At 48.6% G+C, this 27,114-nt stretch overlaps 1 protein-coding gene across 1 annotated transcript in view; it reads left to right on the top strand.

Moving 5' to 3' along the window:
- LOC115126988 (WD repeat-containing protein 7) overlaps nt 1-27,114 on the top strand; it is a 75,141-nt gene that overhangs the window by 19,902 nt on the left and 28,125 nt on the right. Inside the window, exons 2-5 of the mRNA XM_065016230.1 lie at nt 18,347-18,464; nt 20,017-20,166; nt 20,365-20,447; nt 22,338-22,437. Coding sequence (XP_064872302.1) covers nt 18,347-18,464; nt 20,017-20,166; nt 20,365-20,447; nt 22,338-22,437 — 451 coding nt within the window. The remainder of the gene's footprint in view (nt 1-18,346; nt 18,465-20,016; nt 20,167-20,364; nt 20,448-22,337; nt 22,438-27,114) is intronic.

Below are 27,114 nucleotides of genomic sequence, written 5' to 3'. Positions count from 1 at the left end.
ACAGACACACACACAGACATACACAGACACACAGACAGACACACACACACACACACACAGACACACACAGACACACACACACAGACACAGCACAGACAGACACACACACAGACACAGACACACACAGACACACACAGACACACACAGACAGACACACACAGACACACACACAGACACACGTGGACACACACACAGATACACACACAGACACACACACACGAGCACACACACACAGACACACACACACAGACACACACACACACACACACACACAGACACAGACAGACACACAGACAGACACACACACAGACACACACAGAGACAGACAGACAGACACACACAGACAGACACACACAGACAGACAGACACACACAGACAGACAGACACACACATACAGCAGACACACACAGACACACACACACAGACAGACACACACACACAGAGACACACCCACACAGAGACACACCCACACAGAGACACACACACACACAGAGACACACCCACACAGAGACACACACACACCCACACAGAGACAGACACACACACACACCCACACACACACACCCACACAGAGACACATGCCCTGGTCCACACCCTGGTCCACACCCTGGTCCACAACCTGGTCCAACCTGGTCCACACCTGGTCCAACCTGGTCCACACCCTGGTCCAACCTGGTCCACACCCTGGTCCAACCTGGTCCACACCCTGGTCCAACCTGGTCCACACCCTGGTCCAACCTGGTCCACACCCTGGTCCAACCCTGGTCCAACCTGGTCCACACCCTGGTCCAACCTGGTCCACACCCTGGTCCACCCCCTGGTCCACCCTGGTCCAACCTGGTGCCTGCTTTTCTCCGTCCTCTCTCCCTTCCAAGATGTCTGCCAGACAGACACCACGCCGCAGGTCGGGCTGCCTGCCTGCACAGCGTCTCACACACTGAATGATGAAACCACGGCTGTAATGTGATTGGGCAGCTTTAATATGATGTAATGATGTCTGCCCCTTGTAGGATGACAGGCAGAGAAGGAGACCTTTCTGTGTAGAGTAGAACATATCTGTCTGATTGCTAACCCCCACACACACACACACAACCCTAACCTACCCCTCACAGCCCTGCAAACAAGGTTACTCCCGGCAGCGAGACAACCAATGAAAAATACTACCAACATCAGATTATGCAATTAAGATGAAACCCTATCTTAACAAATTTGTTTTGAGTATAAATATGTCTGCCTTTTTTTTTAGGTGTTGCGTGTGCTAATACGGATAGCCCAAAATGGCAGTCATTTTCAGGGTTTATTAGCTAACGTAGAGAGAGAGGGGAGAAGAGAGAGAGGCTGAGAGAGGAGACCTGGCGGCGACCCCATGGATGAAGGGGGGGGAGGGAGGGAGGGAGGAGAGGAGAGGAGTAGGTAGAGAGAGGTAGGTAGAGAGAGGTAGGTAGTGATGAGGTAGGGTAAAGGAGAGGTGGGTAGAGAGGAGGTGGAGTGAGAGAGGTGGGGAGAGAGGTGGGTAGAGAGGTAGGTGGGGAGTGGGTAGAGGGGTAGGTGGGTAGAGAGAGAGGTAGGTGGGTGGGAGAGGGTGGGTAGGGTGGGGTAGAGAGAGGTGGGTAGAGAGGGTAGGTGAAAGAGAGGGGTGGGTGGGGTGAGAGGGGGGGGTGGGTGGGGGTAGAGAGGGAGTGGGTGGGGGTGGAGAGAGAGGGGTAGGTAGAAGGGAGGGAGAGGGAGAGGGAGAGAGGGAGAGAGAGAGAGGTAGGTAGGGAGAGAGCACCAGGTGGTGACCCCATGGATGAAGGGGGGATAGGAGGTAGAGGTAGAGAGAGAGAGAGAGAGAGAGCGAGAGAGAGAGCACCAGGTGAGCGACCCCATGGATGAAGGGGGGATAGAGAGGTAGAGGTAGAGAGAGGTGTTTTTCCATTGAGTCATTGGTGGATGATGATGGTGCTCTCTTTGACCTGTGACCCCAGACACAGATTGGAGACCAAGTCTGCATTTTTACGACACCAAATTAACTTATCAGGGGCATTGTGATCTTTATGTGGGGGTTGGAAACGTATCGGGGTGGGGGGGGGGTTGAAATGTAACGTGTTGGGGGGGTGTGTTAAAATGTATCGGGGTGGGGGGGGGGTGTTGAAGCGTATCGGGGGTGGGGGGGTGGGGGGGGGGGGGGGGGTTAATCACAGTGATGTTTCCTCCTCCGTTTGAAACGAATACTGGAATGTGTGTGTGTGTGTGAGAATCATGTGTGTGCGCACAGGTGTTAGTCATGTGTGTTAGTCATGTTTGTGTGTATCAGTGCTCGTCTCTCTCCTGTAGGTTTAGTCTGATATCTCCCTGTCTCTCTCTCTCCCTGTGTCTCTCTCTCCCTGTGTCTCTCTCTCCCTGTCTCTCTCTCCCTGTCTCTCTCTCTCCCTGTCTCTCTCTCTCCTCACTGTCTCTCTCTCTCCCTGTCTCTCTCTCCCTGTCTCTCTCTCTCCCTGTCTCTCTCTCTCCCTGTCTCTCTCTCTCTCTCCCTGTGTCTCTCTCTCTCCCTGTGTCTCTCTCTCTCCCTGTGTCTCTCTCTCTCCCTGTGTCTCTCTCTCTCCCTGTGTCTCTCTCTCCCTGTGTCTCTCTCCCTGTGTCTCTCTCTCCCTGTGTCTCTCTCTCTTCTCTGCTCAAGGTCTTTTTGCATTCCTGTCACACACTGGCTCACACTCTGGGGAGAAAGGAGATGGGCATTTAGAGAAATGGAGAGAAAAGCTGATTTCATATTTTCTGTAGAGTCCATAGGGGAACCACTGAGGAGGGATTGAAGTCAGGTTGAGGAGGGGGATTTGAGGAGTCGGTTGAGGAGAGATTGAGGAGTCTGGTTGAGGGAGGGATTGAGGGGAGTCAGGTTGAGGAGGGATTGAGGAGTTGAGGGAGGGATTGAGGGGAGTCTGGTTGAGGAGGGATTGAGGGGAGGGAGTCTGGTTGAGGAGGGGATTGGGGAGTCTGGTTGAGGAGGGATTGAGGGGAGTCAGGTTGAGGAGGGATTGAGGTTGGAGGGACTGAGGAGTCTGGTTGAGGAGGAGTCTGGTTGTGGAGTCTGGTTGAGGAGGGACTGAGGAGTCTGGTTTGAGGAGGGACTGAGGAGTCTGGTTGAGGAGGGACTGAGGAGTCTGGTTGAGGAGGATTTGAGAAGCGAGGTTGAGGAGGGATTGATGAGCCAGGTTGATGAGGGGAGTTGTGAAAAGCCGGTCTAGACAGACACAGTTACAGACAGACACCTTTGTGCTGCTTTACAGAGAGTTGTCTTTGTCTCAGTAGTACGACACCACCCCTTATGACCCTAGCAAAACCGCCATCTCCTTCTTCTCTCAGCCGTTCTGCCTCTGTGTGGAGGTGGTGACATTTTTACATTTTAATTTCACCTTTATTTAACCAGGTAGGCTGGTTGAGAACACCTTTATTTAACCAGGTAGGCTGGTTGAGAACACCTTTATTTAACCAGGTAGGCTGGTTGAGAACACCTTTATTTAACCAGGTAGGCTGGTTGAGAACACCTTTATTTAACCAGGTAGGCTAGTTGAGAACACCTTTATTTAGCAAGGTAGGCTAGTTGAGAACACCTTTATTTAACCAGGTAGGCTGGTTGAGAACACCTTTATTTAACCAGGTAGGCTGGTTGAGAACACCTTTATTTAACCAGGTAGGCTGGTTGAGAAACTTTATTTAACCCTTTATTTAACCAGGTAGGCTAGTTGAGAGAACACCTTTATTTAACCAGGTAGGCTGGTTGAGAACACCTTTATTTAACCAGGTAGGCTGGTTGAGAACACCTTTATTTAACCAGGTAGGCTAGTTGAGAACACGTTCTCATTTACAACTGCTACCTGGCGAACTTTGCTTGATACAGTATATATAATGCTGTATGTATAATCTGTTATTAACCTCTTGCTTCTACTCGGGACGCTGCATCCCAACTAGAGCTCTGGAAATGCAAATGCGCTATGCTAAATGCTAATAGTATTAGTTAAAACTCAAAAGTTCATTAAAATACACATGCAGGGTATCGAATTAAAAAGCTACACTCGTTGTGAATCAGGCAACAAGTCAGATTTTTAAAATGCTTTTCGGCGAAAGCATGAGAAGCTATTATCTGATAGCATGTAACACCCAAAAGACCCACAGGGACGTAAACAAAATAATTAGCATTTCGGCGTTACAAACCGCACAATAAAATAGAAAACATTCATTACCTTTCACCATCTTCTTTGTTGGCACTCCCTAGATGTCCCATAAACACTATTTGGGTCTTTATTTCGATTAAATCGGTCCATATAAAGCCTAGATATCGTTATATGTAGACTGTGTGATAAACGAAAAAAAACATCGTTCAAACGTAACGTCATTTTTAAAATTCAAAAAGTCGACGATAAACTTTTCACAAAACACTTGAAATACGTTTATAATGCAACTTTAGGTATTAGTAAACGTTAATAAGCGATAAAATTCATCAGGAGGCGATGTAAAGATCATTAGCTGTCCGTCTGGAAAAATGTCCGGCTAGAAACTCAACGAAAATATCCGGTCCTAGACCGGAGGAGATCTGATTGCCCTGCATGTGTTTGACCAGAAAAAAACTCGAAGGAAATGACAAGACTCTAGACACCGTGTGGAAGCTGTAGGTACTGCAACCTCAGTCAATTAATTGTGGTTCACCTTTATCAATGGGTTCAAAGTAGCGCATGGATATTTCCCCATTTTCAGTGATCAGTTTTTCCTGTGCTTTTCGATGTAAATGCCGTTCTGGTAAAGCCACAGCAGTGATTCAACCAGTTTTATAAACGTCTAGTGTTTCTATCCACACAGACTAAGCAAATGCATATACTATATTCCTGGCATGAGTAGCAGGCGCTGAAATGTTGCGCGATTTTTAACAGAATGTTCAAAAAAGTAAAGGGTCGACTTAAGAGGTTAACAAGTGGAGTATTTAGCTCCTTACGCTACTGTACCCTCCCTCCCTCTGTGTATAGAAGATGGGCTGGCTGGGCTCTTACCGTAACGCCTCCCTCCTCTCTATAGAAGATGGGCTGGCTGGGCTCTTACCGTAACGCCTCCCTCCTCTGTATAGAAGATGGGCTGGCTGGGCTCTTACCGTAACGCCTCCCTCCTCTCTAGAAGATGGGCTGGCTGGGCTCTTACCGTAACGCCTCCCTCCCTCTGTATAGAAGATGGGCTGGCTGGGCTCTTGCCGTAACGCCTCCCTCCCCTCTGTATAGAAGATGGGCTGGCTGGGCTCTTACCGTAACGCCTCCCTCCCCTCTCTATAGAAGATGGGCTGGCTGGGCTCTTACCGTAGCCTCCCTCCTCTGTATAGAAGATGGGCTGGCTGGGCTCTTGCATTAACGCCTCCCTCCTCTCTAGAAGATGGGCTGGCTGGGCTCTTACCGTTATGCCTCCCCTCCCTCTGTATAGAAGATGGGCTGGCGGCTGGGCTCTTACCGTTATGCCTCCCTCCCTCTGTATAGAAGATGGGCTGGCTGGGCTCTTACCGTCGCCTCCCTCCTCTGTATAGAAGATGGGCTGGCTGGGCTCTTACCGTAACGCCTCCCTCCTCTCTATAGAAGATGGGCTGGCTGGGCTCTTACCGTTATGCCTCCCTCCTCTGTATAGAAGATGGGCTGGCTGGGCTCTTACCGTAACGCCTCCCTCCCTCTGTATAGAAGATGGGCTGGCTGGGCTCTTACCGTAGCACGCCTCCCTCCTCTGTATAGAAGATGGGCTGGCTGGGCTCTTACCGTAACGCCTCCCTCCTCTCTATAGAAGATGGGCTGGCTGGGCTCTTACCGTTATGCCTCCTCCCTCTGTATAGAAGATGGGCTGGCTGGGCTCTTACTGTAACGCCTCCCTCCTCTCTATAGAAGATGGGCTGGCACAGGCTCTTACGTTATGCCTCCCCTCCCCTCTGTATAGAAGATGGGCTGGCTGGGCTCTTACCCGTTATGCCTCCCTCCCCTCTGTATAGAAGATGGGCTGGCTGGGCTCTTACCGTAACGCCTCCTCGGTACTTTGTGGGAGCTGGGCTTCTGTCTTGGCCAATACATTACGAAGTCATTGATCAGGTATTGGCAGGAGGATCGGCCTGATGCTGACGGAGACATTGAGTCCGTCTGTCTGTCTGTTCATTTACAACCAATAAATCACGCTGATACATCGGGGTGTGTGTGTCTATGTCCTGCCTCTCCTACTGTTACTACGGCATTTAGCAGTGGTGAGAAGAGCGTTCTGCCAGTAAGTGAAAAAGTCTCTCGTTCGAATCCCGAGGCGGCAAGGTGTAAAACTCAGCAGTTCTGCCCTTGAGCAAAAGTCAATTAACCTTGAACAACAACTGCCCCCTGGTGCTGATGACATGGATTAAAGGGAGCCCCCCCAACACACCTCTGATTCAGGGGTTTGGGTTGGTAGACACATTTCAGTTGAATGCTACTGATTAGGTATCCCCCTTTCCTTTCCTACATAGCGGCAATTCAAAAACCACACAAAATGGCATCTATCAATTTAGACACAGATTTTATTTGCACATTGGATACTTTAAGCTATTTATCTCAAAATGATGATTGAGTTGTTCAAATTGAATACAATCCAGATTACTTCTAGTTGTATAAACGTATAATATATACACTACCGGTCAAAAGTTTGGACACAACTTCTCATTCAAGGGTTTTTATTTATCTGTACTATTTTCTACATTGTACAATAATAGTGAAGACATCAAAACTATTAAGTAACACACATGGAATCATGAAGTAACTCAAAGTATTTTGTTTTTATATTTTAGTTTCTTCAAAGTTTTGCCTTGATGACAGATTTGCACCGTCTTGGCGTTCTCTCACGATTTAAATCACTGACAAGTGTCACCAATAAGCACCATAACACCTCCTCCTCCATGCTTCACGGTGGCAACCACACACCTCCTCCTCCATGCTTCACGGTGGCAACCACACACCTCCTCCTCCATGCTCACGGTGGGAACCACACACCTCCTCCCTCCATGCTTCACGGTGGCAACCACACACCTCCTCCTCCATGCTTCCACGGTGGCAACCACACACCTCCTCCTCCATGCTTCACGATGGCAACCACACTTGCGGAGATCATCCATTCACTTACTCTCGTCTCACAAAGAGACACGGTTGGAACAAAAGTCTCAAATTTGGACTCATCCAGAGCAAAGGACCAATTTCCACTGGTCTAATGTCAATTGCTCGTGTTTCTTGGCCCAAGCAAGTCTCTTCTTCTTCTTGGTGTCCTTTAGTAGTGGTTTCTTTCCAGCAATTCGACCATGAAGTTCTGATTCACAGAGTCTCCTCTGAACAGCTGATGTTGAGATGTGTCTGTTACTTGAACTCTGTGAAACATTTATTTGGGCTGCAATCTGAGGCTGGTAACTCTAATTAACTTATTCTCTGCTGGTTCTGTAAATCAACCTATCAGGTCTTTAATTATTATTTGAGCAGAGATATAGGTACACCTTACAGTGTGTGTAGTTATTGTATGTTTTGCTGTAGTCATGAAGCCAGCCTCCATGATTCTTTGACCTGCTATCTCCCACTACCTCTCTAGTCTAATTATCTGGCCTGAATACATCGACACCCATCAGGCTGGTCAGGGATGGGCTGGTCAGGGATGGGCTGGTCAGGGATGGCCTGGTCAGGGCTGGGCTGGTCAGGGATGTGCTGGGCAGGGATGGGCTGGTAAGGAATGGGATGGGCTGGTCAGGGCTGGTCAGGAAAGGGCTGGTCAGGGATGGGCTGGTCAGGGATGGGCTGGTCAGGAAAGGGCTGGTCAGGGATGGGCTGGTCAGGGCTGGTCAGGGATGGGCTGGTCAGGAAAGGGCTGGTCAGGGATGGGCAGGGCTGGTCAGGGATGGGCAGGGCTGGTCAGGAAAGGGCTGGTCAGGGATGGGCAGGGCAGGAATGGGCTGGTCAGGGATGGGCTGGTCAGGGATGGGATGGGCTGGTCAGGGATGGGCTGTGATGGTTAGGGCTGGTCAGGGCTGGTTAGGGCTGGTTAGGGATGGTCAGGGCTGGTTAGGGCTGGTTAGGGATGGTCAGGGCTGGTTAGGGATGGTCAGGGCTGGTTAGGGATGGTCAGGGCTGGTTAGGGATGGTCAGGGCTGGTTAGGGCTGGGCAGGGATGGGCTGGTCAGGGATGGTCAGGGCTGGTTAGGGATGGTCAGGGCTGGTCAGGGATGAGATGGTCAGGGATGGTTAGGGCTGGTCAAGGAAGGTCAAGGCTGGTCAGGGATGGTTAGGGATGGTCAGGACTGGTCAAGGATGGTCAGGGATGGTCAGGTCAGGTTAGGGATGGTCAGGGATTGCACATGAATTTCCTATTCTAAAACACAAGTATAGGTGGCACTGTGGTTAAGCCTATTGTCTGAACACCTCTCTCTCTCTCTGTCTCTCGCTCTTGCTCGCTCTCTCTCTGTCTCTCGCTCTTGCTCTGTTTCTGTCTTTCGCTCTCTCTCTGTTTCTCTGTCTCTATTTTTCCTCCCCCAGCCATTTATGCTTTAATTATTAGACCGTCATGTTGAGCTGAAACACTATGGCTGGCTTGAACAATTGTGTGTGAGGCACTGGGTCACAGTCTAACACCTGGTACCGCTGCTATACAGGCTAACAGTCTAACACCTGGTACCGCTGCTATACAGGCTAACAGTCTAACACCGGGTACCGCTGCTATACAGGCTAACAGTCTAACACCTGGTACCGCTGCTATACAGGCTAACAGTCTTAACACCTGGTACCGCTGCTATACAGGCTAACAGTCTTAACACCTGGTACCGCTGCTACACAGGCTAACAGTCTAACACCTGGTACCGCTGCTATACAGGCTAACAGTCTAACACCTGGTACCGCTGCTATACAGGCTAACAGTCTAACACCTGGTACCGCTGCTATACAGTCTTAACACCTGGTACACAGGCTAACAGTCTAACACCTGGTACCGCTGCTATACAGGCTAACAGTCTAACACCTGGTACCGCTGCTATACAGGCTAACAGTCTAACGCTTGCTACACAGGCTAACAGTCTAACGCCTGCTACACAGGCTAACAGTCTAACGCCTGCTACACAGGCTAACAGTCTAACGCCTGCTACACAGGCTAACAGTCTAACGCCTGCTACACAGGCTAACAGTCTAACGCCTGGTACACAGGCTAACAGTCTAACACCTGGTACACAGGCTAACAAGCTAACGCCTGGTTCCGCTGCTACACAGGCTAACAGGCTAACGCCTGGTTCCGCTGCTTTCTAAATCAAATTTGACTGCTTCCATGAGTTACTTGATGTGGAATAGAGTTCCATGTAGTCATGGCTCTATGTAGTACTGTGCACCTTCCATAGTCTGTTCTGGACATGGAGACTGTGAAGAGACCTCTTGTGGCATGTCTTGTGGGATATGCATGGGTGTCCGAGCTGTGTGCTCGTATTTTAAACAGACAGTTCGGTACCTTCAACATGTTAATACCTCTCATAAATACAAGTAGTGGTGAAGTCAATCTCTCATCCACTTTGAGCCAGAAGAGATTTACAATCCAGGGTTACTACAAGCAGTTTAGTCTCCTCAATTTACTCAATTTCCACATTATCCATTACAAGATTTGGTTGAGGTTTAGTTAATGATTTGTTCCAAATACAATGCTTTTGGTTTTTTAATTATTCAGCACTAACTTATTCCTTGCCATCCGTTCTGAAACTAACTGTAGCTCTTTGTTAAGTGTTGTAGTCATTTCAGTCGCTGTAGTAGCTGATATGTATAGTGTTGAGTCATCCTCAAACATAGACACACTGGCTTTACTCGAGCATGTCATTGTCGTTAGTAAAGATTGGTCAAAGTTAGGGGCCTAGACAGCTGCCCTGGGGAATTCCTGATTCAAGCATGTCATTGTTGTTAGTAAAGATTGGTCAAAGTTAGGGGCCTAGACAGCTGCCCTGGGGAATTCCTGATTCAAGCATGTCATTGTCGTTAGTAAAGATTGGTCAAATTTAGGGGCCTAGACAGCTGCCCTGGGGAATTCCTGATTCTTCCTGGATTATGTTGGAGAGGCTTCCATTAAAGAACACAAACACCTTCTGTGTTCTGTTAGACAGGTAACTCTCTGTCCACATTATAGCAGGGGGTGTAAAGCCATAACACCTTCTGTGTTCTGTTAGACAGGTAACTCTCTGTCCGACAGTTGGTTGTGCTGCCAATTTGTTTTGCCATACCGTTGCCTCATCCCTCTCAACCTCATCCCTCTCAACGAATGTTTCAATTCCTCATCAATCCAAGGGGATTTAACAGTTTAAACAATAATTTTATTAATGGGTGCTTATTAGTAACTGGAATAAGCTATTTCATAAAACTGTCAAGTGGAGCATCTGGTTGCTCCTCATTACACACCACGGACCAACAAATATTCTTTAAATCAACAACATAGGAATCACTACAAAACTTATTGTATGACCTCTTATACACTATACTGCCCTACCAAGCAAAAAAGGCAGTAACTGCTCATAGCGTGGAACTGAGAAAAAAAAATGCTTTTATTTACCTTGGTTTTCACAGTAACTTTATCCAGTTACTGGCTAACATGACCCCCTATTTTCTCCTGAACACAATTCAATAGAGGCAGGATACTTGTCCACATGATTAAACGTTTATGTAATGTAGCAGATAAGATAATATAATAACAAATAAGATAACAATATGACATTAACTCATTTTTGATCAAATAAGCAGTTACTGCCTTTTTTTTTTTGCTTGGTAGGGCAGAATGTAGGCCCAGCCTTTGGGACTTTGGTTTTCCTAGATATGTTCCTAGATATGTTCCTAGATATGGCTATTATATCGTGATCACTACATCCTATGGATTTGGATACTGATTTTAAAGCAAACGTTGAATTCAAAATGATTAGAGAAAGATGTAACTAGTACTCGTACATGATCTACAATTTAGCTGTATGCCCTCTCTGTTGAAATGTATAATTGAACATACGTGTGGGGCAAAAAAAAGTATTTAGTCAGCCACCAATAGATTGTTGGTTGTTTTACTGAATAGTGAGGAAACAAACCTTACTTTACTTTGTATATCCAGATTTAGTAACGCTTTCATAAAGTGAAAAAAATATAAATATATTTATTTTTAATCCTGTCCAACGCTGATTATGATCAGTGTTTTGTTTTCAAGGTTACCACTTGAATACAGTACTAAGACATATTCACTTGACACATTTACGTGTTACTATATCACAATATCACGTGTGCGTCACACCTTGTGGCATGTAATAGGCGTGGAAAAGAGATTTGAACAATTTTATAAACCGATGTAATTCTCTCTCTCTCTCTCTCTCTCTCTCTGTGTGTGTGTGTGGCAGATGAACGCTGTAGTTCTCATGTTAAATCTGAATGTTTTTTATTGTCTATTTCACAAGAGACACTGCCCTTAATTACAGACACAGGAGTATCAAGGCAGGAGTAGAATTTTGCGTTTTATAGAGTAACATATATATATATATATATATATATATATATACAGAATTATTCATATTCTCCGAGGAGAATCGGGTCAATAATGAAAAAGAGAGATATGAAATCCTATTGAATATCACAGGGCCTATACCCCACTGGACAGAGAGAGATATGAAATCCTAATGGATATCACAGGGCCTATACCTGACTGGACAGAGAGAGATATGAAATCCTATTGGATATCACAGGGCCTACACCCCACTGGACAGAGAGAGAGATATGAAATCCTATTGGATATCACAGGGCCTACACCCCACTGGACAGAGAGAGAGATATGAAATCCTATTGGATATCACAGGGCCTACACCCCACTGGACAGAGAGAGAGAGAGATATGAAATCCTATTGGATATCACAGGACCTATACCCAACTGGACAGAGAGAGAGATATGAAATCCTATTGGATATCACAGGGCCTATACCCCACTGGACAGAGAGAGAGATATCTGAAATCCTATTGGATATCACAGGACCTATACCTGACTGGACAGAGAGAAAGAGATATGAAATCCTATTGGATATCACAGGACCTATACCTGACTGGTCAGAGAGAGAGAGATATGAAATCCTATTGTTAATCACAGGACCTATACCCCACTGGACAAAGAGAAAGAGAGATATGTGAGGAGAAATAAATTACACACACACACACTACACCGACACACACACACACACGCTACACCGACACACACACACACTACACCAACACACACAACGACACACACTGCGCGGACACACACACACGGCCGTTCTGCTCATTAGTCAGGATTCAGATTTTATTTTTAGGTGAGCACTAATTCCGCCCTGTGGTAAGCAGTGCCCACTTTGTCAAAGGCAAAGGACCCAAAATAGGAATCTTGTCCATTCCCAGCATGCCTCTGTGCTGTTGGAGGGATCCATCGCTGCTGCGCTCCACTAACAGTCCGTCCAAATAATATCATCTAACATCAATCATGTAGCAGATACAGGATGTGGTAGAAAGACTGTGGCCTTTTCTGTAGCCTTCAGGCTGGAGATAAAATGGATGACAATGGAATGAGACGGACACATCATGCATTTTACATCATGCAGGTTTCTCCAATCAAATAGCCTAACCTGAATGGTGGCCAATCAAATAGCCTAACCTGAATGGTGGCCAATCAAATAGCCTAACCTGAATGGTGACCAATCAAATAGCCTAACCTGAATGGTGGCCAATCAAATAGCCTAACCTGAATGGTGGCCAATCAAATAACCTAACCTGAATGGTGGCCAATCAAATAGCCTAACCTGAATGGTGGCCAATCAAATAGCCTAACCTGAATGGTGGCCAATCAAATAGCCTAACCTGAATGGTGGCCAATCAAATAGCCTAACCTGAATGGTGGCCAATCAAATAGCCTAACCTGGATGGTGGCCAATCAAATAGCCTAACCTGAATGGTGGCCAATCAAATAGCCTAACCTGAATAGTGGCCAATCATATAGCCTAACCTGAATGGTGGCCAATCAAATAGCCTAACCTGAATGGTGGCCAATCAAATAGCCTAACCTGAATGGTGGCCAATCAAATAGCCTAACCTGAATGGTGGCCAATCAAATAGCCTAACCTGAATGGTGGCCAATCAAATAGCCTAACCTGAATGGTGGCCAATCAAATAGCCTAACCTGAATAGTGGCCAATCAAATAGCCTAACCTGAATGGTGGCCAATCAAATAGCCTAACCTGAATAGTGGCCAATCAAATAGCCTAACCTGAATAGTGGCCAATCAAATAGCCTAACCTGAATGGTGGCCAATCAAATAAAAAAATGTGCTGACATGTTAACAAACAACATATCCTAAAAACAGGACAGTTCAAAGTAAAATGGACATAATGGAATCAGTCTACTAGTGGTTTTAATATGGAATGGGACAATCAGTCTACTAGTGGTTTTAATATGGAATGGGACAATCAGTCTACTAGTGGTTTTAATATGGAATGGGATAATCAGTCCACTAGTGGTTTTAATATGGAATGGGACAATCAGTCTACTAGTGGTTTTAATATGGAATGGGACAATCAGTCTACTAGTGTTTTTAATATGGAATGGGACAATCAGTCTACTAGTGGTTTTAATATGGAATGGGACAATCAGTCTACTAGTGGTTTTAATATGGAATGGGACAATCAGTCTACTAGTGGTTTTAATATGGAATGGGATAATCAGTCCACTAGTGGTTTTAATATGGAATGGGACAATCAGTCTACTAGTGGTTTTAATATGGAATGGGATAATCAGTCCACTAGTGGTTTTAATATGGAATGGGACAATCAGTCTACTAGTGGTTTTAATATGGAATGGGACAATCAGTCTACTAGTGGTTTTAATAAGGAATGGGACAATCAGTCTACTAGTGGTTTTAATATGGAATGGGACAATCAGTCTACTCACAACTGCTGTCCAGGTTGTTTCACCCCATTGTCATGATCAGTGGTTTTAAGTTTATATCGGTCAATTTTTGACAAGCTGATCATAACAACAACAAAAAAGGAGAGAGACACCGTACAGCTGGCTACCGAAGCCAGCCTGCACTGCCGGCCAAACCCCTCCCTTAACCCGGACGACGCTGGGCCATTGTGTGCTGCCTCATTGGTCTCCCGGCTGCGACACAGCCCGGGATCAAACCCGGATCTGTAGTGACACCTCTAGCATTGATCGGTACCTCAGATCTTTTCAACTTTCATTCAGAACCAAAAAATTAACCTGATTTCAACATCTGGAAAATTAAAAAATTCAACGTTTGGAAAAATTATTTATTATCATTTCAATGTCCTGCAAAGTATGTATTTAAAACATCCGGAAAATACGTCTTTTCACCTTTCATACGGAACCTAAATTGAACCTAATTTACATCAGAAAGGAGTCTGTATGCTTGACTGGCTCGGTCTTTGAACTGACTACATTGACCAACGCATGGATGGTTCTCTAACAAAGGGAGTGGCTGCTAGTCAGGTTCATGTAAATTACTGATCTCTCAAATAATAAATAATCCCTTTTCCTTAAGGAAAGATCTGAGCACTATTTTCACGATGAAACGTATAACCCCCCCCCCCCCCCCCCAAAAAATACCGTTTACATTTTCAACTCTTTGTCCAACAGATTTATTTTTCATTTGATTCTGTGTGTGTTTGTGTGAGAGAATGGAATGAAGAGATAGAAACAAAGAGTACGGAGGTATGTTGGTTTTGTATTATTTGTAGTTTGAGTGTGTACACTATTATATAGAATAGCCTCTCCTATCAACCTAGGGCGGAAAGCTAATCATTTTGAACGAATGAAAAGTCTGAGATTATAGTTATAAAAAAATATATACATTATCATGTTAGATCTCTGTTTATCATTAATGTAATATTTATGTAGACACCATTTCACATTAGTGGATTCGGCTATTTCAGCCACACCCGTTGCTGACAGGTGTATAAAAATCGAGCACACAGCCATGCAATCTCCATAGACAAACATTGGTAGTAGAATGGCCCACACTGAGGAGCTCAGTGACTTTCAACGTGGCTCTGTCACAGACGACACTTTGTGACGTGGAAACTTCTTGAAATGACTCACAGAACGGGACAGATGAATACTGAAGCGCGTAGCAAAACAAACGAAGAAGAAAGAAAAGAACAAACATCGTCTGTCCTCGGTTGCAATACTCACTACCGAGTTCCAAACTGCCTCTGGAAGCAACGTCAGCACAATAGCTGTTCTTCAGGCAGCTTCATGAAATGGGTTTCCATGGCAGAGCATCAGCACACAATCCTGAGATCACCATGCGCAATGCCAAGCGTCGGCTGGAGTGGTGTAAAGCTCACCACCATTGGACTCTGGAGAGATGAATCACACTTCACCATCTGGCAGTCTGACGGACGAATCTGGGTTTGGCGGATGCCAGGAGAACGCTACCAGCCCCATTGCATTGTGCCAACTGTAAAGTTTGGTGGATGAGGAATAATGGTCTGGTGCTGTTTTTCATGGTTCGGGCCCCTTAGTTCCAGCGAAGGGAAATCTTAACGCTGCAGCATACAATGACATTCTAGACTATTCTGTGTGGAAGAACTTGACTTGGCCTGCACAACCCTGATCAAACACCATCGAGCACCTTTGGGATGCATTGGAACGCTGACTGCGAGCCAGGCCTAATCGCCCAACATCAGTGCCCGACCTCACTAATGCTCTTGTGGCTGAATGGAAGCAAGTCCCAGCAGCAATGTTCCAACATCAATGAAGAGTGGAGGCTGTTATAGCAGCAATGTTCCAACATCTAGTAGAAAGCCTTCCCAGAAGAGTGGAGGCTGTTATAGCAGCAATGTTCCAACATCTCGTGGAAAGCCTTCCCAGAAGAGTGGAGGCTGTTATAGCAGCAATGTTCCAACATCTAGTGGAAAGCCTTCCCAGAGGAGTGGAGGCTGTTATAGCAGCAATGTTCCTACATCTAGTGGAAAGCCTTCCCAGAAGAGTGGAGGCTGTTATAGCAGCAATGTTCCTACATCTAGTGGAAAGCCTTCCCAGAAGAGTGGAGGCTGTTATAGCAGCAATGTTCCAACATCTAGTGGAAAGCCTTCCCAGAAGAGTGGAGGCTGTTATAGCAGCAATGTCCCAACATCTGGAGGAAAGCCTTCCCAGAAGAGTGGAGGCTGTTATAGCAGCAATGTCCCAACATCTGGAGGAAAGCCTTCCCAGAAGAGTGGAGGCTGTTATAGCAGCAATGTCCCAACATCTGGAGGAAAGCCTTCCCAGAAGAGTGGAGGCTGTTATAGCAGCAATGTTCCTACATCTAGTGGAAAGCCTTCCCAGAAGAGTGGAGGCTGTTATAGCAGCAATGTTCCAACATCTAGTGGAAAGCCTTCCCAGAAGAGTGGAGGCTGTTATAGCAGCAATGTTCCTACATCTAGTGGAAAGCCTTCCCAGAAGAGTGGAGGCTGTTATAGCAGCAAAGGGGGGACCAACTCCATATTAATACCCATCATTTTGGAAGGAAATATTCAACGAGCCCATACTTTTGGTCATGTAGTGTATTTCCTAAATATAGGACAGACACTATTGTAGTAAAGGCCAAATGTAATATTTTATCAAACTATTTTTTATTTAAAAAATATATATATTTTCCTAAAATTCCATATCAAAACAGCTAAATGATCCCTGGCGTTTTTTAAAACAGTTCCTTGTGTTAGCTGTCGTGTGTACAACCGTGTTGCCGTTGTTGTGTGTTCATCACGAACCAGACGAACTGTAACTGGCTGTATGGACCATCACCATAAACTACAGACCAAACGGTCTCTTAGCTGTTTTCCCCTCGTCTCTTACGGTCTGTTGTATACGGGTTGTTTAACCTTGTGCTGTTTGACCATGAGTCCAGGCCACAGTCGTCCCGCTGAGGGGAACACTAGCGCACTGGGCCGTGTGTTGATGGGTGGGGGGGTGTGGGCCTTGGATGAGGCCGGTGCAGGCCTGGAGGGGAGACTGGGCGGATGGGGAAGGGCTAGGGGCTGGGCTGGGAACGTGTCTGATGTGGGGGGCGAGGACGAGGGGTTGGTGCTGGAGGCCCTTTAGCTGCGTTTCTAAAGAACAGGGCAGCGTAGCCTTCCACTCACAATAAGCCCGGCCTTTTGAAGTGGTTCACCCCTCTGCTCCCCTTCCCCCACTGCCCCTAACCCCCTCCTAATGCATATTCACTCGGTCCACTCGCTCGGATGATTTGTTAACAAGGGGGCCACTCGCTCCCTCATTTCAGACAGATGCCACAACTATTCCCAATTTCCGAGGCTAGCTAGTGGCAGGGGCCCGTGTGCCAGGGGCCCGAGTGGCAGGCAGCGGCCTCTGCGTGCTATGCTGCCTGACGGACGCTGAGCCACCTTGAGAAGGACCTAATTACGGTGCATTGTGAGAGTCCATTATGCCAGTGCAGTGTGAGTGATCCCATTGACCTTGGCCTGACATTATAAACTGTGGCTAATCTGTTTACTATGTACTTCTAACACCTCCTTTCTTTCCCTCCCGCTCTCTCTCCTTCTCTCTCTCTACCTCTCTCTCTCCCGCTCTCTCTCTACCTCCCTCTCTCTACCTCTCTCTCTCCTTCTCTCTCTACCTCTCTCTCTCTCTCTACCTCTCTCTCTCTCCTTCTCTCTCTACCTCTCTCTCTCTCTGTCTCTACCTCTCTCTCTTCTCTCTCTACCTCCCTCTATCTCTCCTTCTCTCTCTACCTCTCTCTCTACCTCTCTCTCTACCTCTCTCTCTACCTCTCTCTACCTCCCTCTCTCTCTCCTTCTCTCTCTACCTCTCTCTACCTCTCTCTCTCCTCTCTCTCTCTCTTTCTCTACCTCTCTCTCTCTGTCTCTCTCTCTACCCCCCTCTCTCTCTCTCTACCTCTCTCTCTACCTCTCTCTCTCTTCTCTCTCTCCTTCTCTCTCTCCTTCTCTCTACCTCTCTCTCTCTTCTCTCTCTCCTTCTCTCTCTCCTTCTCTCTACCTCCCTCTCTACCTCCCTCTCTCTCTCCTTCTCTCTCTCTCTCTACCTCTCTCTCCTTCTCTCTCTACCTCTACCTCTCTCTACCTCTCTCCCTCCCTCTCTCTCTGTCCCTCCTCCTCTCTCTCTCCCTCCCTCTCTCTGTCCCTCCTCCTCTCTCTCTGTCCCTCCTCCTCTCTCCCTCCCTCTCTCTCTGTCCCTCCTCCTCTCTCCCTCCCTCTCTCTCTGTCCCTCCTCCTCTCTCTCTCTCTCTCTCTCCTCTCTCTCTCTCTCTCTCTCTCTCTCTCTCTCTCTCTCTCTCTCTCTCTCTCCGGCTGCCTGGGTAGCATCACAATGGGCCTGCCCCTCAACCCAGCAGCCGACTCGGCCCGCTCAGCACGCCATGCTCTCTCTCTCATCGCCACAGCCAGACCACCGGCATTCATCACAACCATCGCCAGAGAGGTGAGACCTGACCTCCTGTTTTTCATGTCTCCATGTCATCTCCCCTGAACCTCTGCTACTCTGTACATTACCTTTCTGCTTTCACACTCCACCCTGCCCTTCCTTTCGCCCTTCCCCTTCCTTTCCTCCCATCACCCCTTCACCCCCTTACCCTTCCCCCTAACCCCTCACCCCTACCCTACTACCCTTCCCCTAACCTTTTCCCCTCACCCCTAACCTCTTCCCCCTAACCTCTTCCCCCTACCCCTAACTTCTTCCCCCTAACTTCTTCCCCTAACTTCTTCCCCCTAACTTCTTCCCCCTAACCTCTTCCCCCTAAACTCTTCCCTACCCCTCTTCCCCTACCCCTCTTCCCCCTAACCTCTTCCCCCTACCCCTAACCTCTTCCCCCTAACCTCTTCCCCTAACCTCTTCCCCCTAACCTTTCCCCCTACCCCCTAACCTCTTCCCCCTAACCTCTTCCCCCTAACCTCTTCCCCCTAACCCTAACTTCTTCCCCCTACCCTAACCTCTTCCCCTACCCCTAACCTCTTCCCCTACCCCTAACCTCTTCCCCTAACTCCGCTTCCCCTACCCCTAACCTCTTCCCCCTAACCCCTAACCTCTTCCCCCTAACCCTAACTTCTTCCCCTACCCTAACCTCTTCCCCTACCCTAACCTCTTCCCCCTACCCCTAACCTCTTCCCCCTAACCGCTTCCCTACCCCCTAACCTCTTCCCCCTAACCCCTAACCTCTTCCCCCTAACCCTAACTTCTTCCCCCTACCCCTAACCTCTTCCCCCTACCCCTAACCTCTTCCCCCTAACCTCTTCCCCTAACCGCTTTCCCCTACCCTAACCTCTTCCCCCTAACCTCTTCCCCCTAACCTCTTCCCTCTACCCCTAACTTCTTCCCCCTAATCTCTTCCCCCTAACCTCTTCCCCCTACCCCTAACCTCTTCCCCCCCTACCCCTAACCTCTTCCCCCTACCCCTAACTTCTTCCCCTAATCTCTTCCCCCTACCCCTAACCTCTTCCCCTACCCCTAACCTCTTCCCCTAACCTCTTCCCCTACCCCCTAACCTCTTCCCCCCTACCCTAACCTCTTCCCCCTAACCTCTTCCCCTACCCTTAACCTCTTCCCCTACCCTAACCTCTTCCCCCCTACCCCTAACTTCTTCCCCCTAATCTCTTCCCCCTACCCCTAACTTCTTCCCTAATCTCTTCCCCCTACCCCTAACCTCTTCCCCCTACCCCTAACCTCTTCCCCCTAACCTCTTCCCCCTACCCCTAACCTCTTCCCCCTAACCTCTTCCCCTACCCTTAACCTCTTCCCCCCCCTAACCTCTTCCCCCTACCCTTAACCTCTTCCCCTACCCCTAACCTCTTCCCCCTAACCTCTTCCCCCTACCCCTAACCTCTTCCCCCTAACCTCTTCCCCCTACCCCTAACCTCTTCCCCCTACCCCTAACTTCTTTCCCCTACCCCTAACCTCTTCCCCTACCCCTAACCTCTTCCCCCTAACCTCTTCCTCCTACCCTCCTTAACTCCGTTTTTTGTATCCTGCATGTTAGGTTCACAGACACACAGCCATGCAGGCTAACTCCCAGTCGCAGCAGAATGTCCACACCACCTCTCTGGGCCGAGCCAAGACGGAGATCATCAGGGTCATAGATATCCTCATTGAGAAGATGCCGACTGACGTCGTGGACCTGCTGGTCGAGGTACGGCTTGCAGTCCAAGACCTGGTCTCTCCACGTTACAATACAACCACATGCTTCAACTTTATTTAACTGTGAATTAGTTTAGAATGAATGGCAGCACCATGAGAAACATGTTTTAGTAGCTCTAGTTTGAGGTGACTGGATGGGGTTTGGACAGGTGGTTATTGCTGGGTATTTCTCTCTTCTTCCTTCCTCTAGGTAATGGACATCATCATGTACTGCATCGAAGGCTCTCTGGTGAAGAAGAAAGGCCTCAATGAGTGTTTCCCTGCTATTTGCAAGTGAGTAATCATGTCCTCATTCCCTGTCCTCGTTCCATGTCCTCGTTCCATGTCCTCGTTCCATGTCCTCGTTCCATGTCCTCGTTCTCTGTCCTCGTTCCCTGTCCTCGTTCCCAGTCCTCGTTCCCAGTCCTCTTCCCAGTCCTCGTTCCATGTTCTCGTTCCCAGTCCTCGTTCCCAGTCCTCGTTCCCAGTCCTCGTTCCCTGTCCTCGTTCCCAGTCCTCGTCCCCAGTCCTCGTTCCCAGTCCTCGTTCCCTGTCCTCGTTCCCTGTCCTCGTTCCCAGTCCTCGTTCCCAGTCCTCGTTCCCAGTCCTCGTTCCCAGTCCTCGTTCCCAGTCCTCGTTCCCTGTCCTCGTTCCCTGTCCTCGTTCCCTGTCCTCGTTCCCTGTCCTCGTTCCCAGTCCTCGTTCCCTGTCCTCGTTCCCTGTCCTCGTTCCCTGTCCTCGTTCCCAGTCCTCGTTCCCAGTCCTCGTTCCCAGTCCTCGTTCCCAGTCCTCGTCCCCAGTCTTCGTCCCCTGTCCTCGTTCCCTAGTCTTCGTTCCCTGTCCTCGTTACCTGTCCTCGTTCCCAGTCCTCGTTCCCAGTCCTCGTTCCCAGTCCTCGTATAATAGTAGGAAATTGAACAACTGAAATGGTCGTTCATTTGTCAGCTAAATATAAACCTTCATGGAGAAATGGCGGCCATGACGGAAGGCGGCGGCCATGACGGAAGGCGGCGGCCATGACGGAAGGCGGCGGCCATGACGGAAGGCGACGGCCATGACGGAAGGCGGCCATGACGGAAGGCGACGGCCATGACAGCAGAAGGCCATGACGGAAGGCGACGGCCATGACAGCAGACGGCCATGACGGAAGGCGACGGCCATGACAAAGGCGACGACCATGACGGAAGGCGACGGCCATGACAGCAGAAGGCCATGACGGAAGGTGACGGCCATGACGGAAGGCGACGGCCATGACGGAAGGCGGCGGCCATGACGGCCATGACGGAAGGCGGCGGCCATGACGGAAGGCGGCGGCCATGACGGAAGGCGGCGGCCATGACGGAAGGCGACGGCCATGACAGCAGAAGGCCATGACGGAAGGCGACGGCCATGACGGAAGGCGGCGGCCATGACGGAAGGCGACAGCCATGACAGCAGAAGGCCATGACGGAAGGCGACGGCCATGACGGAAGGCGGCGGCCATGACAGCAGAAGGCCATGACAGCAGAAGGCCATGACAGCAGAAGGCCATGACAACAGAAGGCGACGGCCATGACAGCAATGACAGCAGAAGGCCATGACAGCAGAAGGCGACGGCCATGACAGCAATGACAGCAGAAGGCCATGACAGCAAAAGGCGACGGCCATGACAGCAGAAGGCGACAGCCATGACAGCAGAAGGCGACAGCCATGACAGCAGAAGGCGACAGCCATGACAACAGAAGGCGACAGCCATGACAGCAGAAGGCGACGGCCATGACAGCAGAAGGCGACAGCCATGACAGCAGAAGGCGACGGCCATGACAGCAGAAGGCGACAGCCATGACAGCAGAAGGCGACAGCCATGACAGCAGAAGGCGACGGCCATGACTAAATCACAGCTTTCAACCACCATTTTACATCCTCTCCTCCATGCAGCCATTTTGAGTTTTGTAACAGAACAGTGAATGGTTGGTGGCGTTAGTGGCAGTCTCGCTCTTACATCTGTACCGATTGATGTACTGATAGTGTTACTAACAAGACCTTAGAGAGAGAGAGTCGTTGCCTCTTTACTTTTAATGTTGATTCGGGGGAAAGGGTTCGACCCCTTGTGGGTTTGTAGGGGTCAAGGGTCGACCCACGGTGGCCGATGCCTTGTGACGAATGAGCCCTGACCTCTGTGTTCCTTGTTTCGATTCTGTTCAGGTTCTACATGGTGGGATACTGCGACCGGAGTCACCGTATTGCCGTGGGGGCCCGCCAGGGTTCAGTGGCCCTTTATGATGTCCGCACGGGCAAGTGCCAGGTAAACACACACACACACACCACTAACCTGTGCCTGGGCACCGAGGGGCGGGGGGGAATCAATGGAAGATAAGAGGGTGATGAATAAACAGCAGACCAGCAGAGAGGCTGTGTTCCTGGAGAGGCCTGATTACCTAGCAGACCATCAGAGAGGCTGTGTTCCTGGAGAGGCCTGATTACCTAGCAGACCATCAGAGAGGCTGTGTTCCTGGAGAGGCCTGATTACCTAGCAGACCATCAGAGGCTGTGTTCCTGGAGAGGCCTGATTACCTAGCAGACCAACAGAAAGGCTGTGTTCCTGGAGAGGCCTGATTACCTAGCAGACCAACAGAAAGGCTGTGTTCCTGGAGAGGCCTGATTACCTAGCAGACCATCAGAAAGGCTGTGTTCCTGGAGAGGCCTGATTACCTAGCAGACCATCAGAGAGGCTGTGTTCCTGGAGAGGCCTGATTACCTAGCAGACCAACAGAAAGGCTGTGTTCCTGGAGAGGCCTGATTACCTAGCAGACCATCAGAGAGGCTGTGTTCCTGGAGAGGCCTGATTACCTAGCAGACCATCAGAGAGGCTGTGTTCCTGGAGAGGCCTGATTACCTAGCAGACCAACAGAGGCCTGATTACCTAGCAGAGACCTGATTACCTAGCAGACCAACAGAAAGGCTGTGTTCCTGGAGAGGCCTGATTACCTAGCAGACCATCAGAGAGGCTGTGTTCCTGGAGAGGCCTGATTACCTAGCAGACCATCAGAGAGGCTGTGTTCCTGGGAGGCCTGATTACCTAGCAGACCAACAGAGAGGCTGTGTTCCTGGAGAGGCCTGATTACCTAGCAGACCATCAGAGAGGCTGTGTTCCTGGAGAGGCCTGATTACCTAGCAGACCATCAGAGAGGCTGTGTTCCTGGAGAGGCCTGATTACCTAGCAGACCAACAGAAAGGCTGTGTTCCTGGAGAGGCCTGATTACCTAGCAGACCATCAGAGAGGCTGTGTTCCTGGAGAGGCCTGATTACCTAGCAGACCATCAGAGAGGCTGTGTTCCTGGAGAGGCCTGATTACCTAGCAGACCATCAGAGAGGCTGTGTTCCTGGAGAGGCCTGATTACCTAGCAGACCAACAGAGGCCTGATTACCTAGCAGACCATCAGAGAGGCTGTGTTCCTGGAGAGGCCTGATTACCTAGCAGACCAACAGAAAGGCTGTGTTCCTGGAGAGGCCTGATTACCTAGCAGACCATCAGAGAGGCTGTGTTCCTGGAGAGGCCTGATTACCTAGCAGACCATCAGAGAGGCTGTGTTCCTGGAGAGGCCTGATTACCTAGCAGACCAACAGAGAGGCTGTGTTCCTGGAGAGGCCTGATTACCTAGCAGACCATCAGAGAGGCTGTGTTCCTGGAGAGGCCTGATTACCTAGCAGACCAACAGAGGCCTGATTACCTAGCAGACCATCAGAGAGGCTGTGTTCCTGGAGAGGCCTGATTACCTAGCAGACCATCAGAGAGGCTGTGTTCCTGGAGAGGCCTGATTACCTAGCAGACCATCAGAGAGGCTGTGTTCCTGGAGAGGCCTGATTACCTAGCAGACCAACAGAGGCCTGATTACCTAGCAGACCATCAGAGAGGCTGTGTTCCTGGAGAGGCCTGATTACCTAGCAGACCAACAGAAAGGCTGTGTTCCTGGAGAGGCCTGATTACCTAGCAGACCATCAGAGAGGCTGTGTTCCTGGAGAGGCCTGATTACCTAGCAGACCAACAGAGGCCTGATTACCTAGCAGACCATCAGAGAGGCTGTGTTCCTGGAGAGGCCTGATTACCTAGCAGACCAACAGAGAGGCTGTGTTCCTGGAGAGGCCTGATTACCTAGCAGACCAACAGAGGCCTGATTACCTAGCAGACCAACAGAGAGGCTGTGTTCCTGGAGAGGCCTGATTATTTCACAACAATACACACAAATCTAAAGTAAAGGATTGGAATTAAGAACTTATAAATATTAGGACGAGCGATGTCAGAGCGGCATAGACTAAAATACAGTAGAATAAAATAAAGTAATGTAAATAAAATAAAGCAAAATATGTGAACATTATTGAAGTGGCCAGTGCCCTCTATGCACAGTCAAGTCTATGTATATCGGGCAGCAGCCTCTAATGTGCTAGTGACGGCTATTAAACAGTCTGACGGCCTTGAGGTAGAAGCTGTTTTTCAGTCTCTCGGTCCCAGCTTTGATGCACCTGTACTGACCCCGCCTTCTGGATGATAGTGGGGTGAACAGGCAGTGGCTCGGGTGGTTGTTGTCCTTGATCTTTTTGGCCTTCCTGTGGCATCGGGTGCTGTAGGTGTCCTGGAGGGCAGGTAGTTTGCCCCCGGTGATGTGTTGGGCAGACCGCACCACCCTCTGGAGAACCCTGCGGTTTCGGGCGGTGCAGTTGCCATACCAGGCGGTGATACAGCCCGACAGGATGCTCTCAAATGTGCATCTGTAAACGTTTGTGAGGGTTTCAGGTGCCAAGCCAAATTTCTTCAGCCTCCTGAGGTTGAAGAGGTGCTGTTTTAATTTAAATGTATTAAATTATTCATTTGCCGTCATCAATCTTCACCCAATAAACAGGTTTTTAGACATTTTTGCAAATGTAAAAGAAAAAAAACAAACAGAAATATCACATTTACATAAGTATTCAGACCCTTTACTCAGTACTTTGTTGAAGCACCTTTGGCAGGGATTACAGCCTCAACTCTTCTTGGGTATGACGCTACAAGCTTGGGGAATTTCTCCCATTCTTCTCTGCAGATACTCACAAGCTCTGTCACAGTTGGATGGGTTCAAGCCCGGGCTCTGGCTGGGCCACTCAGAGGCTTGTCCCAAAACCACTCCTAAATTGTCTTGGCTGTGTGCTTATGGGTAGTTGTCCTGTTCGAAGGTGAACCTTCGCCCCAGTCTGAGGTGCTGAGCGCTCTGGAGCAGGTTTTCATCAAGGATCTCTCTGTACTTTGCTTTGTTCATATTTTCCTCGATCCTGACTAGTCGCCCAGTCCCTGCTGCTGAAAACGCAACCACACAGCACAATGCTGCCACCACCATGCTTCACCGTAGGGATGGTGCCTGGTTTCCTCCAGATGGTACGCTTGGCTTTCATTCAGGCTGAAGAATGAAGCATCTTGGTTTCATCAGACCAGAGAATCTTGTTTCTCATGGTCTGAGAGTCCTTCTGGAAGGTTCTCCCATCTCCACAGAGGATCTCTGGAGCTATTTCAGAGTGACCATCGGGTACTTGGTCACCTACCTGACCAAGGACCTTCTCCCCAGATTGCTCAGTTTGGACCGGGTGGCCAGCTCTAGGAAGAGTCATTGTTGGTTCCAAACTTCTTCCATTGAAGAATGATGGAGGCCACTGTGTTCTTGGGGATGCAGACCTTTTTTGGTACCCTTCCCCTGATCGAGTCCTTCGACCTCATGGCTTGGTTTTTGCTCTGACATGCACTGTCAACTGTGGGACCTTATATAGACAGGTGTGTGCCTTTCCAAATCACGTCCAATCAATAGAATTTACCACCAGGTGGACTCCAATCAAGTTGTAGAAATATCTCAAGGATGATCAATGGAAACAGGATGCATCTGAGCTCAATTTCGAGTCTCATAGCAAAGGGTCTGAATATTTATGTAAATAAGTTCCTTTTTTAAAGTTTTATATTTTTAAACCAGTTTTCCCTTTGTCATTGTTTAAATTTTATTAAATTATTATTGTGGTCTGAATAAAGTATTTCCATTTTTAATTAATGTGCAAAGATTTCTAAAAGCTTGTTTTTGATTTGTCATTGTGGGTTATTGTGTCTAGATTGATAAAGACATTTAAAATGTGATGTGCAAATGGTTAAAGAACACAAGGGAAAATAAATAAACGTAAATATGGGTTGTATTTACAATGGTGTGTGTTCTTCACTGGTTGACCTTTTCTCGTGGCAACAGGTCACAAATCTTGCTGCTGTGACGTCACACGGTGGTATTTCACCCAGTAGATATGGGAGTTTATCAAAATCGGGTTTGTTTTCTAATTCTTTGTGGATCTGTGTAATCTGAGGGAAATGTGTATCTCTAATATGGTCATACATTGGGCAGGTGGTTAGGAAGTGCATCTCAGTTTCCACCTCATTTTGTGGGCAGTGAGCACATAGCTTGTCTTCTCCTGAGAGCCAGGTCTGCCTCTCAATAGCAAGGCTAGGGTCACTGAGTCTGTACATAGTCAAAGCTTTCCTTAAGTTTGGGTCTCTCACTCTCTCTCTGTCTCTCACTCTCTCGCTCTCTCTCGCTCTCTCTGTCTCTCTCTTTGTCTCTCTCTCGGTCTCTCTCTCTGTCTCTCTCTTTGTCTCGCTCTCTCGGTCTCTCTCTCTCTCTCTCTCGGTCTCTCTCTGTCTCTCTCTTTGTCTCGCTCGGTCTCTCTCTGTCTCTCTCTTTGTCTCGCTCTCTCTCTCTCTCTTTGTCTCGCTCTCTCTGTCTCTCTTTGTCTCTCTCTCTTTGTCTCGCTCTCTCTGTCTCTCTTTGTCTCGCTCTCTCTGTCTCTCTTTGTCTCGCTCTCTCTGTCTCTCTCTCTCTCGGTCTCTCTCTGTCTCTCTCTTTGTCTCGCTCTCTCTCTCTCGTTGTCTCTCTCTCGGTCTCTGTCTCTCTCTTTGTCTCTCTCTCTCTCTGTCTCTCTCTTT

This window comes from Oncorhynchus nerka, unplaced genomic scaffold (genome assembly GCF_034236695.1).
Source record: "Oncorhynchus nerka isolate Pitt River unplaced genomic scaffold, Oner_Uvic_2.0 unplaced_scaffold_1078, whole genome shotgun sequence".
NCBI classification, from domain to species: domain Eukaryota; kingdom Metazoa; phylum Chordata; class Actinopteri; order Salmoniformes; family Salmonidae; genus Oncorhynchus; species Oncorhynchus nerka.
Note: the sequence above shows the minus strand (reverse complement) of the source record. Positions and strands in the feature narration are given on the sequence as shown.